Here is a 17,604-nt window from a genome sequence, read left to right as displayed (position 1 = left end):
TTTTTAGTTTCTATCTCGGCTAGTCTAATCTGCAAGCGTAACTTCTCTAACTCGTCAGACTCACGTCCCTCTATTTCATTCTGGTTGTCTGTAACCTCGACCTCAGGGTCCAAAATTTCCCTTTCTGGTTCCGTGTCCATTTCCTGGGATTGACTAAGATCAGCCCGACCTCCCTGATCCTCAGAACATGGCATACCCCTTTTTGACCCTTGAGTCCTTCCGCGTCCCGGCATTCTGAATACAACTAATCAAGAACAACTTACCAATGTTGAGTTCTGTTCCGCCTTGATTTCTGGCTACTCTTCCTTCCGTAAGTATCCAAATCTCGAATGTGGGCTCAGTACTTTCCTGTCGTCTTGCGAGAATCTCCTGAAGATTTGCAAGAATATCCTGTCGAAGACTGCGCCAGTGAAGATCCTTCTTACTCGTCTCGTGATCTTTACAAATGTTCCGTCCCGAGTCGTTCTTTACGCCTCGAGATTGTCCGTTTGATGGTCCGTTGAAAGTCACACCTCCACACTCGATAATTAGTTATATACAGTTTATTTACAAATATTTACAAAGATATACACTATGTAATAGCATTACGTACACTACAGTATCGAAGCTGTGATGCAGCACGTCGACTTAGCTGGCCTGGGAACACGAGTCACTCTTCCGGAGATGGCTTAACCTCGTGGCCGTCCGTCTCTACAACAACCTTTCTCCAGAGGACTTTCCAAGAGGAGAACACTCTCTCTATCCGCCTCAAAGGTCTGCCTGTTGTTAGAGACCGCCACGTACCAGGTCCCTCGCCCTTTCTCCTCGCTTTTTTGCCACCCTTCCAATTTAAGGGATTCTGGCACTGCCTCCTGCGACCAATCACTTCCTTCCCCTTCTTAGAGCCTTCCAAGACGTCCGCTCTATCTCCCGCCGACGTAGCTCACATTTGCGTCCGTGCTTTATTTATTCTTGTTTTCTCAAGCTGGCCGGCACGTGGCCAACACATTGTCCCTTAAGTGGAGACGCTACACCTTTGATCCTTCCGGCCGTTTATGGCCCCGACCCCAGGTGGGAGCAATTACCTCAGTCGGGCGGTTTCTTTGACACAGGCCACCAAAGGCGACCTTTACAGCTCCCAGAAGGTTCAAACTGTACCTTTCTTTTTTCTAAACACATACTGCAGAGGGTGAAGGGTGTTGTTGAGTTCTGAATGATGTTGGAGCCTCCTAGCCATAAGGGAATCCAAAATTTTCCCCATTATCGATAAAAGCGAAATGGGTTGGTAGTCATTCGGGGTGTTTGGCTTGTCGCATTTCGGTATCAGCCTAATTTTTGCCACCTTCCACCTGTCCGGGAAGTGTTTCATTTGTAGGCATTTGTTATAAATTACCAGGAGGTGGGCTGGGATTGCCCTAAGAGCCCCTTTTGCCATTTGTCCGGTAATTTCGTCTGGACCCGGCGCCTTCCTGTTGTTTATTTTCCTGAAAAGGGTGGCAATTTCTGTCATTGAAAAATTTTTGTCAGTGATTTGTTCGTCCTCTGTCACGCTGCACGTCCTGATGTGATCGTGGTACTGAGTGTCTTCGCTGGGGTTATCGTCAGGAAAGAGAGCATTAAGAACATAACTGTAAGTTTCCTCGATGCTTTTGGTATAATTCCCGTCTTCCTTTTTGACCGAGCAGGGAGTGTGTGCAGCTTTTGTTTTGTTAAAGGCTATATAGTACGGTATAGTCCATGGCCCTTTCTCACCCACCCTGTTGCAAAACTGTTTCCAAGATTGTGTTCTTGCCTCATTTATGGCCTGTTTGTACACTTTTTTGATTTTTAAGTATTCCTGACGTAGGTCCTCCTTACTGTTTCCGTTAGCCTTCCTGTAGCCTCTTTTTGCTTTTCTTGTTTTCTTCCTCAGATCCTGGAGGTGCGAGTTCCACCAGGCTGTTTTTGTGGTATGAAGTCTCTCCTTAGTGGCTAGCCGATATGCCATGTGTAAGGTATGGGTTAATTCTTCAATAGCGTGGTCCAGCTCCCCAGTGGTTTGGATGTTGATAAGAGGGTCAGGCTTCCAGAGAGTTTTGACCAAGTCTTCGTAGAGGTCCCAGTTTGTGTGCTTACTGATGGTGCAGATGGCAGGAGGAATGGTGCAGGCAAGTATTGTGAGGATGTAGTTGTGGTCACTAGGGACCATGTAGTCCAGAGTCTTGCAGGAGTGAACAGACCCCAGTATCCTATTGTTCCCTATGCAGACATCTATCCAACTCTCACCCTGGGCCGAAGAGAAAGTAGGAAGGGGGGAGGTGTTGAGAGAGTGGAAGTGGTTCTCCTCCAGAAATTCCCTGACGATTGTCCCCCGTGGGTCTTCCTTTTTAGCGAACCACAGAGGGGATTTAGAGTTGAGATCGCCTGCCAAAAGGATCTGGTCAGTCCCTAAGGCTCGTATAGTGTCTCGGACTTCCTGAAGGGGTCCGAGGATGGGGACAGAGGGAGGAAAGTATGCTGAGATGATGTAGCAGTTGAGGTTGCTTTGCTGAATACTAATCGTGGCATGGTAAGTACCGCTTAATTGCGGATGGAACTGAACAATTAAGTGGGGGTTGTAAACAGCCACCGCAGCCAAGGTAGGTCCTTGAGAAATGGCCTCGAAAACCCTGCATTTACCCAAGAGGGCAACCCTGTTTTTAAAAGTGTAGGGTTCCTGGAGAAGGGCGACATCAATATTTAGGGTAGTGACATCCAAGGCAAGCTGGGAAGTTGCGGCCTTACTTTTCTGTAAATTGGCCTGGAGGATGTGAAGATTGTGCTGGGGAGGGGTGATACAGGTGTTTGCAGTTATAGGATTGCTAGCTGTACTTGCTGTTGTAATGATATTATTGTCCATAGTTGGTTTGCATGATGGCCCTTGATTTCATTTTCTGCAGTGTTGGGCATTTCTGGTCAAATGCATTGTGTGCTGTGTTAATCTTTTTCCCCTTATTAACCATGTCGTTAGCTTCGTTGCAGTTTATACACCTGGGCGCCTCCTCCCTGTGAGGGCATTCGTGGAACCTATGTTCCTCCCCACAGTGACTGCAAGTCACCAGCTGGTCACACTCTCTGGCATAGTGGCCGTAGCCGCAGCATCTGAAGCACCTCAATATATACACGAAATCATCTACCCTTATGTTGCTCCATGATAACGCGACATATTTTTCGTTGATCATTATTTTCCTAATTTCTGGTGTGGTCGTTACAATAATATGCCTGCACTTCTCCTTAACGTTTCCTCTCTTTAGGAAGGATGTTATTTTGCACTGCTCTAGAAAGTTTTCCTGTGCCAAGTTCCCCCATATTTTATTTTGGCTGTAGAGAGTAGGAAGGACTTCATTGTCTCCAATGTATTCAGGTACATTTAGCATAATTAATTTAGGTTGCCGTCTCTGAGAGAGTTTGGTGTTCAGTTTATTTGAAAGTTCCGGGACTTCCTGGACTGCTTTCAGAAGCTTGGCCCCATCTCTATCCGAGCCAACCCTTACACAAACTCCATTTCCCCTGACATTTCTGATTGATTTAATGTTCACTCCCAGTTTCTGAGGCTCTATCTTGGTCCTCAGAGTTTTAGAAATCTCTTGCGAATTTTGTCCGTCGCCTTCTTCGCCCGGTTTGGGGTACAAGAGTAGTGCCACTCCCCCTCCTGGGCCCTCCCTATTAATCTTCCCGGTAATAGCCTTACTTATTGTTTTTTGTGGTAACACTGTGGTTTATGTTAGCCTTTACAACATCGGCGAAGCTTTTCTGCATGCCAGTGTCAGTGACTTGGGTCTTCCCCCTTATTTCTTTAAGGACTCCAACTAACTGGTGGACACACCCGTGTAGCTGCGTAACCCTCTCCCTAATTTCAGCCCTTTGAAGGGTGTTCGGACCCGACTTGAGCGGAGGACATAACTTCATAATTCTATCAAGCAGAGATGCTGCTTCTACGATAATCTGATTTTCGATTGAGGAACCCATTTCTTTTGGCCTAGGCATTTCCTTGTGTGATTCCTTATGTGTTACCTTCAGTGGAGTTGAGACCACCATAGGCTGTATGCCTCCTGGGACTTCCATTTGACCCCACCAGTAAATAATATAATTCAGAGCAAATAATAAAACCAATTTTAAATCCGATGACTAATTAAACGAAAACCGTTGGAACCGTTGTAACGGCCGAGCGAATGTCCGTTAAGTGGAAAGAAGCAGCAAATTTGCCAAAGTTTCCAACTTGGCCTAATTTAAAAAGTATTATGGTTCCAGTAGCCAATTTTGCAGCCAAGATTGCTGAAGCCGTCTGCTTTCCAACGACACCACTTTAGTTGGCGGATGGAAAACCAGCGGCCCGATAGAGCCCGCCAAAGCCCGACTTAGAACCGGTAGAAACCTCAGATAATCAAGTCTGACGGTCCGGTTGCCGGTCCCGAAGCCCAAGTCTCCAAGTGCCCGTAGCCACCGAAAGAATTGGTCCACCCCACAAAAGTGACACCAAAGTGATCCTTAGGACAACCCGAAGCGAAAGATGCAACTCACCCCACAAAACCAGTTAAACCCAAAGAGTAATTACGCGCAAAACATGAGCTGAAAATAACCCAACTTACAGTCGATCAATCGACGAGACTGTCGTATGTAAACGAAAATACGAAAAAGGCCGCGAACTAAAAAGTACGAAATGGGTCGTAGGGGGAATACGTCGAGAAGACGAGAGCCGTTTTATCTGTCGAGTAGACGATCGTTCCGAAATCACGCTAAATTGGATTATATCGAAATTTGTCAATTCGGGAAGCTCGGTCTTAACTGACGACCGGAAAGTTTACAACAACGTGGAAGATTTAGGAGGAGTCGAAATAGAGCGCGGGACAACGTAAGTAATAACATTATTTTTTGTTCATTTTTATATTTTTTAATATTTCGAAATAGTATTCATTTAAAAAAATCCGAAATTCTAAAATCGGGATTTAGTATTTAAAAAATCGCGGAGCCTCGTATGCGTATTTGCTCTGTCGTAAATCGCGGTCGCTAAGTAACCCGGATCGAGATTACCGAAAGGTCCGCCGTCTCGGCTACCTAAGGTATCATTAAGAGTTTTTTCTATTTCTTTTTAATAAACGATTCTTTCTTTCGTTCGACCGCTTAATATTTTCGTTTTTTATATCTCCTAAATTTACCGTCCTACCGGTAGCGAAGTTTTCTTTAGTTTAGGTCTTGCCAATAAATCTAATAATTCGACTTTTTTATTTCTCTCGAAATCGCTTTCTGCGAAATGATCGGAGCGAGCGTGACAACAATTGGGATTTAATTTGTCTTTTCTTTTACAATTACGAATCCATTTTCTTCTTATTATTATCGGATATTTAGGAAATCTAAAATAACCGACTTTCCCGTTTAATTAATAATGTAAAATAAACTTAAATGTTTCTGGTGCACAATAATCGTGATCTAATAATTCATTATCAGTAGGATCTCCACAGGGCAGGCTTGGATTACAAAGCAAATTTTGTAAATGTTCTTCCAATTGTTCTTGAACTTCCTTAAATGGTTTTTTATGACTCTGAAGAAGATTTTTTAAAGTAACGAGGGAAGATCCGGGATCAGTTTGAACTGATGCTCGTTTGGGAGGACGAACCAAACTGTACACAGTCATCAGTCTATACAGGTATAAGAACTGTACTGTTGTGGGATGAGAATTGCTTCCACTTCCTTGTCTTATCATTCCAAAGAAACGCTAATTGAAAAAAAACATAAGTTAAGAGTTTAATACAAGATTATATAATCATTACACTAAGTCAGTTTTACCTCTAATGGGTCCTGATTAAAGTGAGCTGTCAAGATATAATATGAGTTTGGAAGCAATTGTTTAATGAGTGCCGAGATACTAGTTAGCGTCAAGCGTAGATTTTTTGCTGTCTGGTGGCTCAAAAATCCCTTTTGATCACTGCTTTCAATCTGTAATCTGAATGTTTCCCATCTATTTAACCATTCTAGAGATTCTTCAATAACCTATTTTAAAAAAGTTGTTTATTAAAACATTTATAGTTTTTCCTAGTGAATCATTACTATTACCTTGAGATCATTTGAATCGTGTCTGATTCCATCCTGTGGCAATCTGCGATTTAAAGCATCAAAAAGAGCATTGATGCGACGTATGAAACTTATTGTAACATCTGCATTCTTTAGGCTAGCAACCTCACGCTGTTTTATAAACAGCATAGCATCAGCAAAAGTATTACTAAATATCTATAAAGAAATGAGATAAATAAAAGTATTCTTATCGAATCAGATTATATAAGTAAAAAAAAAAAGTGTTACTTGAGCTGCCAGCAATACACTCATTCTCTGGAAGTTATTGGGATTAACATGTATTTCAGTTACTTTGGGACATGCCTTTAATCCCTTTGGTAATTTGGAATCTTCATCAACAACTGCTTTAAAATGCTGTAATTCAACCCTTCCTTCAGGAAACTAAAAGTAAAAATGAAGAATAATGCAACGGCTTATATTATAAATTAGGTGAAAACACTTTATTTTCTTAGTTTTACCTGAAAGTATCTACTTTTCAAAAGATTGTTTCGCATACATTTTAAAATCTGTGGCAACACAGAATTATCGCCACAATCAACAAGTCCAATCATTTCACCAGTAGCTTTTGAAAGTTCTATATGTTTTTGAAGTGTAATTTCATCAAAAATTAAAACTCCCAGGCATTCTGTTTGTGGAATAGTCTCCAATTTTGACTTTAAAATAACAAAAAGATCTTCATCAAATCCAAATTTGGCATTAATGCCTCTGATATATTGATACAGTGTAGACTGACAAGGTAAAGGCAAGTAATCATTATTTCTCAAAAATTCATAGACAGATGGTGACCTAATTTTTAAAAGCAAACAGTCAAGTAACCAATTAATGTCATATCTCATACCCTTTTTGCTTTTTATATGGCATGCTTTCAGCATGTGCTCTATTACAAGTTTCTGTCTCGGTGGTAAGGAATCGAGTTTATCAGCTGACAACTGTTTTATTTTAAGTTCAGCATTTTCTTGATGAAGCTTGAGATTTTCTGTTTGAAGAGTTTTCAGTTTCTTCTTATAGATCATCTTTTGCTTTCTGCACCGATACAAATCCTCTTTGACTTTTAACAATTCAGACTGCAAAGCAGAGATTTTATTGACATATAACAGCTCAGGATGCTGTGTAGTTGCTGCTTCAGATGTGGAGGGTTCTTCTATTTCATTTTCTACAGTTGTTACTTGAGAGTGTGTATCATGCAAATCTAATGATTGATAAAAAAATATTAAAAAAATCAGACAATTAATCTTAAAGTATTTATAAGAAAAGTTAGGCCACAGAGAGATAGCCCTCAGTGAATCACAGTGGGTCTCACAAACCCAGCTCAATCTTTAGTTAGCATTTTTTAAATATAAAATGTTCCTTAAAAATACTGAAAAAATTTATATTTTTTCAACTTTTCGGCCCGATCAACATGAGATTAGAACGTTTTTTTATTTGATTTTACTTAGACTAGATGTCTTAAGCTTTCAATCGAAAAATTTATATTAAAACACAGGGTCCGAGAGACCCACTGCAACTCAGGCAAGGGCAAAAAGTTACATGGCTCACTAAGGATTAAGATTACATAAAAAACATATAAATATTTACCTTTGGTATTGACTTTTCGGTATCTCTTCGTAGATGGTTCTTCATTTCTTGTGAGACATCGCGTTGATCGTTTTTGAGGTACAGACTTACTAATGTACTTAGGACAATTAGGGAAGTTTGATGGATATGCATCTGACGTTAATGCCCAGCGATCTCGTGGAATTTCTACTTTCTCTCCATTTATAACATGGGAGTAGGTTTTTAAAATAAATCTACTCGCAAAATGTACGTCACAAACATAACATTTACTTGTTAGCTTCTTGTCGTCTCGTGGAATGCATCGCATCCACTTCTCAATCTTATAGCTAGGAACACGGAAGAAATGTCTCTTCTCGTTCGATGACTTATATCCTGCCTTGCATCCTGGCACAAAGCACGTTGGCATTTTTATGTAGCTAAAAAAAAACAATTATTATAGGTCGAAATCACCGAGTTCTGTACATCCAAAGCAAGAACAAGGCTCTTCTGCCAACAGTGGCGCCAACTAGCGGCAAAAATTGGCTCTAGCTAAGTTTGAACTATGAGTCGAAAGACCAGGGCCGTATTCTGGTCACCGTCTCTGGTCTCTCGTCTCTCACAAGCCGGTCGCTGATTGGCTACTCGTTTGGATTAGCCAATCAGCGACCGGCTGGTGAGAGACGAGAGACTAGAGACGGTGACCAGAATACGGCCCCAGTTAATCTACCGACTCTGATGATGATAATCGAGGCTATCGTATAGTTAAAAATTATTTCTGCATTTTGTACAAACAAAATAAATATATTGAAGAATATAAAAACATGAAAATTATACTTTAGAAGTAAATTTAGTATCAAAAACGTTCGATTCGGCACGACACAGTCCGACCGAAAATCGTGCCGATTACCGGGGTGCCAATTTACGAGTCTCTACTGTAATAAAATTTAGCTATTTTTTATTTTCCCAAATACGAGTATACCTAATCGAGATATATTTTGAAGTAGAAAAAAGTAGTATTAACATTTCTTACATAAAAATTATTATACAAATAAATAACGCTACAATAACTGCCGTAAAGCGGTCGCTCTACCGCGGCTCGACTACGGATGACGTATTTCCGGAATCCGGCGACGAGTGGCTAAACCGGCCGTACGAGGTGACCTTATATTCTAGGATCTTGGGTGTATAACACTAAGAATACGTAAACCAAAATACACGATACAGAGTAAACATAAAATTAGTATCGGGCTTTTAACGAAAACTAAAATGTAAAACTAGAAATTAGAAATTATAAATAGTCTTTTCTTCCATATTTTTTGAACGTAATTGTAAAAAGGCATCGAGCGGTGGCTTCCGAACGAGCGTGTCGAGTGGACGTGGCCACCCGAAACCGAGCGTAAAGATTTCTAATTTCGGAATAAGTCTATATCGATCGTAAATTGGACGACGATAAATCGTACTGTAAGGAACTGAGTCCGAGCGTTATTTTTATTTTATTATTATTTTTCCGTTTTATTATATTTTGTTTGGGGCTTATGTTTATTTAGGACGAAGGTTCCCCACCACTCTCTTGTTAGTAACGAAAAAAAGAAGATAAAACAACTCACGGAGAAATAAGCGCCGTAGGAAAAATCTCGCGCACTTGCGCTGCCCGGCGGAAGTAAACGGTCCGCAGAAAAAAATGGAGGGGGGCGTCCCCACACTCACTAGTAAAGAAATACTTGATAAACCGTCTTAACATCCCAGAAAATTATGATAAATACTTTGTAAACGGTTTATAAGCTTTGTAGGAAACTTAAAACTGCCAGAAAAGAAAATTAATGTTAGCAACTAAGTATGTAAATAAGGGGAGTAACACAGCTGAAGTGTGACGTCACCTCACAGTATAAAACCCGTACGTTAACCGAAGAAGGAGAGGTGATTTCCAAATCGAGGCGACTTTGAGAGCGAGGTGAATTCGAAAGCGAAGTATTTTCCGATAGAAGTCCACATTGATAATTGGACGATCCAAGGTGTTAAAGAGGAATTCGATTGACGATTTGACGATATCGAAAGGATCGAGGAAATGGGTTCTTCGTATAGTGAGGTGACGGATAGACGTTTAATTAGTAAGAGATTTTGTTCATAGTTTCTAAGTATTTGATTTGTCGAATTTTCAAAGGGGAATTAATATTAAGTTAAGCTAAGTAGCTGAGTTTATTGTCGGGTTGACTCGTTGATTTTCGTTAATAAATTTTGTCTGCATTATCGACATTTGTACGTAGTACGTTCTAGTTACTAATAAAATCAAAAAGTTCAAATATATTTAGACTTGATATTTATCGTTATTCTTACTAATTTTTCGGTGCACGCTTAAAAGCCCAGGCCTGGCAAACTAATCTCGAATCCGCGTAAAGTACCCGTTAGGTTAACGGAAATTTTACCAACCGCAGTTAGTGTCGGTTTCCTAAGATACTAAAAATAGTACTTTACAGTACGGTCGACGGTGTCTGGGTTTACCCGTAGAGCAAAAGCGAGAGGCGGTTTCTGTCCGTTCGGTTAAACGTAACCGGGTAGCTTCTAAAATTATGCTTGATAAGTAGTCGAGTGGTAGCGAACGTTAAATCTCTTTAAGCGGTGACGAGAACCCGATTTAACACTAGGAAATTATAGTCTCGTTGGTCGAGCAGTAAAACTTTTACTGCTCGACCGTTGTCGATTCCACTTTTGCGGGCGTTGTCACGAATATAATTTTTAAGGCCGCTACGTGAGAGAGGGACGCGAGCGTAGTCCGAGTCGGTGTCCTTCGCGGCCGACTTAGCCTCAAAGTCGGCTTTTCAGTTTCCTAGTATGCCCGTATGGCCGGGAATAAATATAAAAGTTATCTTAGTACACCCTAAAAATCTTGTAAATATAGATTACTCCCTATGGAATTTCAGGACTCTGATTTATATATTTGAACCCAGGCAACCAAGACGAGTTCAACCATACCCTACTTTTGGATCAGAGACGAAAAATAAAAAAGTTATCATACTTTTTTCGGCGATCGCGCGATGATAGGGAGTCGCGTCGCTCTCCGCTAAGTCGGCCTCGCTATCGCAATCGGGAGTCCCGTCGGTTGCCGTTAAAATTGCCTTTTAGTAGACGTTTCCCCCCCTTTTTTTTTACTTCGTTCAAGAACTACCGTGAATCGATCACTAGTTTAGCACATGGCGGCGTGTGGTGGCGCCCATACGAGAGCTCAGTCGGGCCGCCATGTTCGCTGCCATAACCGAAATGGCGATCGCGCGATGATCGGAAGTCGCGTCGCTCTCTCCGCTCTCGTATCGCATGTTTAACCCTCCGGGAGATGACTGTAGTCTGACGTCACGGTTTGCAGACTTTACCGCAAGATGGCAGTACTAGCAACTATGGTGCCGTCTTCATGAGTGCATTAAAAAAGTATGGTAAGTGAAAAAGTAAGATAACTTTTTATTTTTCGTCTCCAGTCCGAAAATAGGGTACCATTGAACTCGTCTCGGCCCCCTGAGTTCAAATATATAATCAAAGTTCTGAAATTCCATAGGGAGTAATCTATAGTACACCCGATTTTGAATACAGTGCTGGATATATGTGATTTTTTTATTGCTACTGCAATTGGGATTTAATACAGCTTTCGGGAATGACTGAGGAGCGCTGTAAGGTACGGTACTGTACATGTTGATACAGTTTTGTTTGATAACGAAGTGACCCACCGAACGGCTTGGTAGACACTGTCTACCAAGCCGGCCACTTGTTGAGCCGTTTGATGGGCTAACTTCATCCGTTGTTGCAATTCTGAGGCAAAGTTGTCATCTATATCATAACGCACTTCCGCCGGCTTAGTAACGATATCAAACGGATAGGTAGGGTCTCTACCATACAAAAGAAAGAATGGGCTCTCATTCATAGAAGCGTGAACCGAGGTGTTGTACGCGAAGAGAGCGTAAGGTATCCACTCGTCCCAATCGTGTTGATCTCTGGCTACATAATGTGCTAAAATATCAATTAATGTTTTGTTAAATCTTTCCACAACGCCATTACTGGCGGGATGATAGGCGGTGGTGAGGAGCCTGTTTATGTTCAGGAGCTTGCATACTTCGGTAAACATTTTCGAAATCAGATTCGGGGCTCGGTCCGTCAGTAAGTGCGTCGGCGTCGAGTGACGTAATATAATATTGGTAACGAAGGCTTTCGCGATCGTCTTACTACTAACATCCGGTAGTGGAATAGCTTCAGCATACCGGGTAAAGTGATCGACGAAGACTAAGATATATTTATTCCCCGTAGTGGTGCGCGGGAGTGGTCCAACAATATCCATGGCGGTACGTTCAAAGACGTGTGAAAGGGGAGCAAATAATTGTAATTCGGCTTGGGCTCTGCGTCCGCGCCGACGATGTTTCGCGCAGCTTAGACAGCTTTGACAATAATTTCGTATCTCCTTGGTCATTTCTGGCCAATAAAACGACTTAGCTATTTTAGTACGCATCTTAAGTTCTCCCAGATGTCCAGCGATGGGATTATCATGGAAGGTATATAGGAGATAATCCTTAAGAGTGGCTGGGACAACAATTTGTTCCCACCAGTCGGACTGTCCTTTATTGGTGCCTTTGTGGCATAGGGCGCCTTCTTCATTGAGATAGAATTCGTCTAAGGTAAGGCCGTTCCAACTTCCTGAGATTGCTCCGTCTTGCAATTGTTGGATAAGGGGTTTCCACCGCGTATCTCCTTGTTGCGCCTTCGCTATTTGCGTCAGGGAAAATATAGGGTCTACCTCCTGGATTTGCCGAATAGGGATGCGGCTAAGAGCATCTGCATTTTTATGCGACTCTCCCGCTTTGTGAACCACGTCAAAATCGAATTCTTGGAGGAAGATAATCCATCGTGAAAGCCGCGAATTTGTAGTTGAGTCCTTACAATCTAATAACCAATGCAGAGGTCGATGATCCGTGAGTATCGTAAATTTTCGTCCATATAAGTAAGGTTTAAAATATCTCACAGCCCAAACAGTAGCTAAACACTCCTTCTCAGTCGTGCTGTAGTTAAGTTCGGGTTTTCTCAGTAATCGACTTGCATAAGCAATCGGTTTCTCTGTGCCATTTTCCTCTTGGGATAATATGGCTCCTAAGGCAACATTCGAAGCATCTGTAGCAAGGAAAAAAGGCTTCGAAAAATCCGGTGATTTTAATAATGGAGTGGAGGTTAGAATTTGCTTTAGCGTCTCGAAACTTTCTTGTTGAGCCGGGCCCCATTCGAAAGAGGTATCTTTCTTCAATAAATCCGTTAAGGGTTTGGCAATTTTTGCATACTTGTCCACATGTCGACGATAATAACCAGTTAATCCCAAAAAGGATCGAATTTCTCGCTCATTTTCGGGCCTAGGGAAGTCTAAGACGCACTTTATCTTATCGCTATCTGGTTTTATACCCTGTTCGGAAATTTCATGGCCTAAAAATTTTATTTGCCTCTGCAGAAAATGACATTTTTTTGGTTTTAGCTTAATTCCGGCTTCGCCTAATCGTTGGAATATTTGTTCCAAGCGTTTGAGGTGAGTAGGGAAGTCGGGACTGAAAGTCAAGATGTCGTCCATGTAGACGAGGCATGTCTTTCCCTTCAGACCATGCAGGACGAAGTCCATGGTTCTTTCAAAGGCTGCAGGTGAGTTACGGAGCCCCATGGGACACCTGTTCCATTGATAGTGCCCATCAGGTGTGGAGAAGGCTGTTTTCTCCTTATCACATACACTCAGTTGCCAAAATCCCGAGACTGTGTCCATTGTGGAGAAATATTTTGCTTGGCCCATCAAGCTAAGGGATTCCTGCACTAAGGGCAGTGGATATGGATCTACTTTGGTGATTTTGTTTAACTTGCGGTAATCTATCACTAATCTTAAACCACCCAGTTTTTTCTTAACGAAGAAGCGCTGCTGAACTCCAGGGTGATGTAGAATGTTCGATGATGTTATTTGCTAAAAGTCCATCGATTATTTCATTTAATTGCTGCCGTTGCGCATATGGAATTCGATAAGGGGGGGAGTAAACGGGCGCCGCATCGCCGGTATCAATTTTATGTTGCACAATATCGCAATACCCCAAATCGTAATCATTTACGGCAAAAACGTGTCGATATTTATATAATAAGGCTAAAAGCTCTTGATGTTCGTCTTCCGGGATATCAGTCCAGTCAAATAATTGGTTAAATTCGGCCGCTGATAATTGTGCCGTTTCTCCTTCTCGGATAGTCCCGACCGGGTCTGTTTCCTGGACCGCCTCGAAATACATGCCTACTTTTTCTCCTTTCTTTAAAGTTATCGTTTGGTGGGTCGAATTACGGAGACGGATGGGTACTTGTCCCTTTTTGTTGGGGGTGACCAATACATCGGCTCCGAATATTCCTTCCTGGGCAAGGGGAAGTGTCTCAATTACTCCCATTTTATTACTTGGAAGGCGACGTCCTCGGATTGTCGCGCTTACGATATTATCCGTCATGGGGGGAAGTCGGCACGGTTCTATTAAGACTACCTCCTTTCCTTCTTCTCCGTTTACCTGTCCTTGTGATCCCTTTTTAGATCTTATAGCCGCAGTTACCTGGGCCTTTTCCCTCGATTTATTCTGACTTCCCTGGACCTGTCGGTTACGCGTTGTCGTTTCGTCGGGTAGTTCCTTCCCCGACTCGTCTCCGGACATCGTGGAGTTTAATAACGTTACTACCGTAACAGCAGGTATAATCAATTCTCCTTTCTTTAAGTTGATGAGAAAGCCCTTATCAGAGATCATATCTCTCCCAATAATGCCGTCGCAAGGATATGTAACGTCTATATCTACTAGACAACACGCGAAGGGGAACTTCAGGTCGCCGATTTTGAAGGTAGGGTTCGCAATACCGTAAGTTTGAATGAGATGACCGGTAGCGCTTCGTAAATCGGTCTCTTTATGGTGGTCGATTTGTATCCTTTCCTTCATTGTTTTGGCAAAAGCTTTAGACAAGAGGGATACCTTAGCTCCAGTGTCTATCTGCACAATGGCCGGACTTCCTCCTATATAACATTCAAAGGTAGCTTCACTTCGAATATCGGGATAAGTAATAGCAGTTACCGATTGAGCCTGTGGTCTCCCGGTGTGTGGTTTTTGCTTTTTGTCCTTTATGGGAGTGTATCCGGCACGTGAGGGTCGTCGCCGCTTATTATACGGGGATCGCTGGCCCTGGACGCTTTGCACCTTTCCTTTCCACCTGTTGGGTTTCTCCTCTCTAGCACGACCCCGATAGCTCTCACCGCTCTCGCGCCTTCTTGGGGCCTCCGAATGCTCGACGTCGCTTCGCGTACGCGTAGGAGCATCGCTAGGGTTGTTCTCTCGGCGATCGGAGGGATTCCGGTTCCGATAGGGTTGATTATTCGGTCGATTGGGCATACGACTAGGGTTACCGGCGCGGTAGCCTCCTCGCCGGGAAGGCGGATTATTCTGATTACCTCGATTATCTCCCCAATTATTTCGCTTCTCTGGAGGGATTCTAGCATTACCGGTCGCGGAGGTTCGGGTTAACCCTTCCACTCTGGCTTGCAGTTCTTGCATAGCCGACGTTAATTGAGCTATCTGATCCTGTGAGGGGGAGTCTGTCACCCGCTCGCTGTCCCGGACTGTTCGTAATATTCCCCGCAGATGGGAGGTGAGCTGTTCGATCGTCTCCTCACTGATCGCGGCTTTGAGCGCCTCATCGAAGGTCTCAGCCTCGCGACTCATTACTCTTCTACGGATCCTTATAGCGATCCCGTTAAGGAATTGCGCCTTTAACCGTTCATCTAACTCCTTCTGTTGAATGCGCTGAATAATAGCGGCATCTGCTCCGGGCTCCGGCGTGATCTCGATTTCCATCGCAAGCGCTTGGAGCCGGGCGGCGTACACTTGCACGTCCTCGTCCCGTTTCTGTACGCAGGTATAAAATTTACTAAGCCTAAACGAATAAGGTTCCCGTTCGAACTGCGCGATCATTAAGCACTTGAACTTGTCAAACTCGTCGACCTCTTTGATTCGTCGATCTTTTCGGACGAATTCCCGAGCTATTCCGGTGAGTTTGAGTTTGGCTACGGCCAACATTTGGGCCTTTGACCATGCCGCGACTTTCGTTACGTCCGCTAACGAGTCAAAAAAATCCGTAACTCGGAGACCTCCCGTTTCTCCAGAAAATACGGGCAGGAGTGGGATAATTCCGCCCAACCCTCCTAGGGTGAGGGGGTTTGGATTCTGATTTGCGGGAGCTGGTCCTGCCGCAGGTTGCGGGTTGCCCTCCATTTTTCCTAATAGGACTACCTCCGATACTATTCCTAATCTTTCTTCCTATAATCTAGGTCCCTACTTCGACTGGAATGGTCCCTTTTTATTCGAATATGATCCTTTCCGCTCTATCGATATTTCGAAGGAGTCGAACCCCACTCCTGACACCAATTTGTGGGTGCCGGGAGGCGGCCAAAGTCTCGTTCCTCCTTTTTGTCGGCTAACAGGTCCGTGAGACCTGCCCACGTCAAGATGGCGGTTCGGATGAGTTACGCGTTACGCGTTATGCGAGTGGAGGAAGTGAATGGGGTCGACGGTAGAGCGGCGGATGATAACATTCAAATAAAAGACATAGCCAACGGATAATAACAACAACAAGAATTTATTTAAGCTAGCAGGATAATTACAAAAAGGGGCGCGCGACGGTCGCCTCTTTCTGGATTCGCGGAGGGAGAGTTTACATAAATTCGGGTCATACCTCGTGATCCGGGTCGGTCCTCGTAGTCGACACGATTCCGTTGATTTCAGGCGGTTCCCCTCGATTTTGTCCGCACACGCACAGTCTAAAGAAAAACGTAACCGACCCCCCTTTTCTCTGTCGTCGCCTTTTTATTCTCTCGGTCACAAGTTCCAGTTTCGCCAACCCGCGTTTTTCGACTCTTGTTCCTCCTGATTCATATTTTCTTTTCCTTCGACTCATATCCCTTTTCCTTCTACACGCGCGGAAAAGGATGTATCATTACCGGCTTAATTCCGGTGAGTTCGAACTTTCACACTATAATAATCTCTACTCTGTGCGTATGTGCCCCGTTATGCTTCGGTACGAAGTAAACAAAGCTACTTGCACACGGCGCACTCTCTCGAGGTCTCCCGTGCAGAGCACGTGCGTTTCGTGATCGCGTCTTGCTGCACTGTACCGAGCCTCGATGAACCGTCGTGTCAAATACAAACACATCGCATCACGTGCAACGGATCGGACCGGCATCGATCGAATATTGAGATTTACAGATTAGTCTTCAAATATCAAAAAGGAGGACACTTTTCAAGGGAGAACCTTACTAATAATAGCACTACTCTCGGTGGGAAAATATCAAATTTTAAGTTCCCTATGTTTTATTTTATTCGTAATTTCATCTGATACTCTTACAATATTAATTTTTTATACTCCGGGCAGCTCAAGACATGGCTATAACTGATGATGACTATATGACATTGTGGAAAAACTGCTGGGAAACAGGAATGGGATCCCACTTGCATGGTCTGTTCTGTCGTGGGGGAAAGGTCCAGGGTTTCGACTTACCTCGCAAAACATGGTCCGCGTTAAACAGTGTCAGGACGGGCCATGGCAGGTGTAGGGACTCTCTGTTCAAATGGAAGAAGGTTTCAAGCCCGGGGTGTGACTGTGGTGCCCCACGTCAGACTGTTTAGCACATTGCACGTGAATGTAGCCTCCGGGCTTACCCGGGAGACTGGAGTGACATATTAATGTCCACTTCAGAGGCCTTGAAGTGGATAAGCGAGTTAATCTACAACTCTGAACGCTCTTTATATCTTTGTGTACTGTAAATGTGCAGTCACACTTTTGTACAATTTTACAATGGTTTAATTGCTTATAGACTTACTGCTTCTTGTTCTTTTATTTCACTTATAGTTTTGTATTACTCCATTTTGTTACGCTTCGTTCATGTCATGTATAAGCCATACGCTAAATAAATAAATTTTTTATAGAATAATTCAT

General features: G+C 43.1%; 1 protein-coding gene across 1 annotated transcript; it reads right to left on the bottom strand.

Annotated features, from left to right (window-relative positions):
• Positions 1 to 5,374: 5,374 nt before the first annotated feature.
• On the bottom strand, positions 5,375 to 8,037 carry LOC136968647 (uncharacterized). The gene is made up of 6 exons (XM_067262650.1): positions 7,642 to 8,037; positions 6,525 to 7,255; positions 6,295 to 6,447; positions 6,049 to 6,177; positions 5,782 to 5,985; positions 5,375 to 5,710 (listed from the first exon to the last, which is right to left on the bottom strand). The coding sequence occupies exons 1-6, from the start codon at positions 8,024 to 8,026 to the stop codon at positions 5,375 to 5,377; spliced, it is 1,938 nt and encodes a 645-aa protein (XP_067118751.1). The 5' UTR covers positions 8,027 to 8,037.
• Between the last annotated feature and the right edge of the window lie 9,567 nt (positions 8,038 to 17,604).

This window comes from Centruroides vittatus, unplaced genomic scaffold (genome assembly GCF_030686945.1).
Source record: "Centruroides vittatus isolate TY-2023 unplaced genomic scaffold, ASM3068694v2 contig_150, whole genome shotgun sequence".
Lineage (NCBI taxonomy): Eukaryota > Metazoa > Arthropoda > Arachnida > Scorpiones > Buthidae > Centruroides > Centruroides vittatus.
Note: the sequence above shows the minus strand (reverse complement) of the source record. Positions and strands in the feature narration are given on the sequence as shown.

What these genes read in the sequence shown, in the direction of transcription:
- LOC136968647 (XM_067262650.1), bottom strand. Translation starts at nt 8,026, where the DNA reads ATGCCAACGTGCTTTGTGCCAGGATGCAAGGCAGGATATAAGTCATCG. An exon ending in CCGAAAAGTCAATACCAAAG is followed by an intron (nt 7,256 to 7,641) that starts GTAAATATTTAT and finishes ATCAATCATTAG; the next exon opens with ATTTGCATGATACACACTCT. An exon ending in TGAAAAGTAGATACTTTCAG is followed by an intron (nt 6,448 to 6,524) that starts GTAAAACTAAGA and finishes TTTTACTTTTAG; the next exon opens with TTTCCTGAAGGAAGGGTTGA.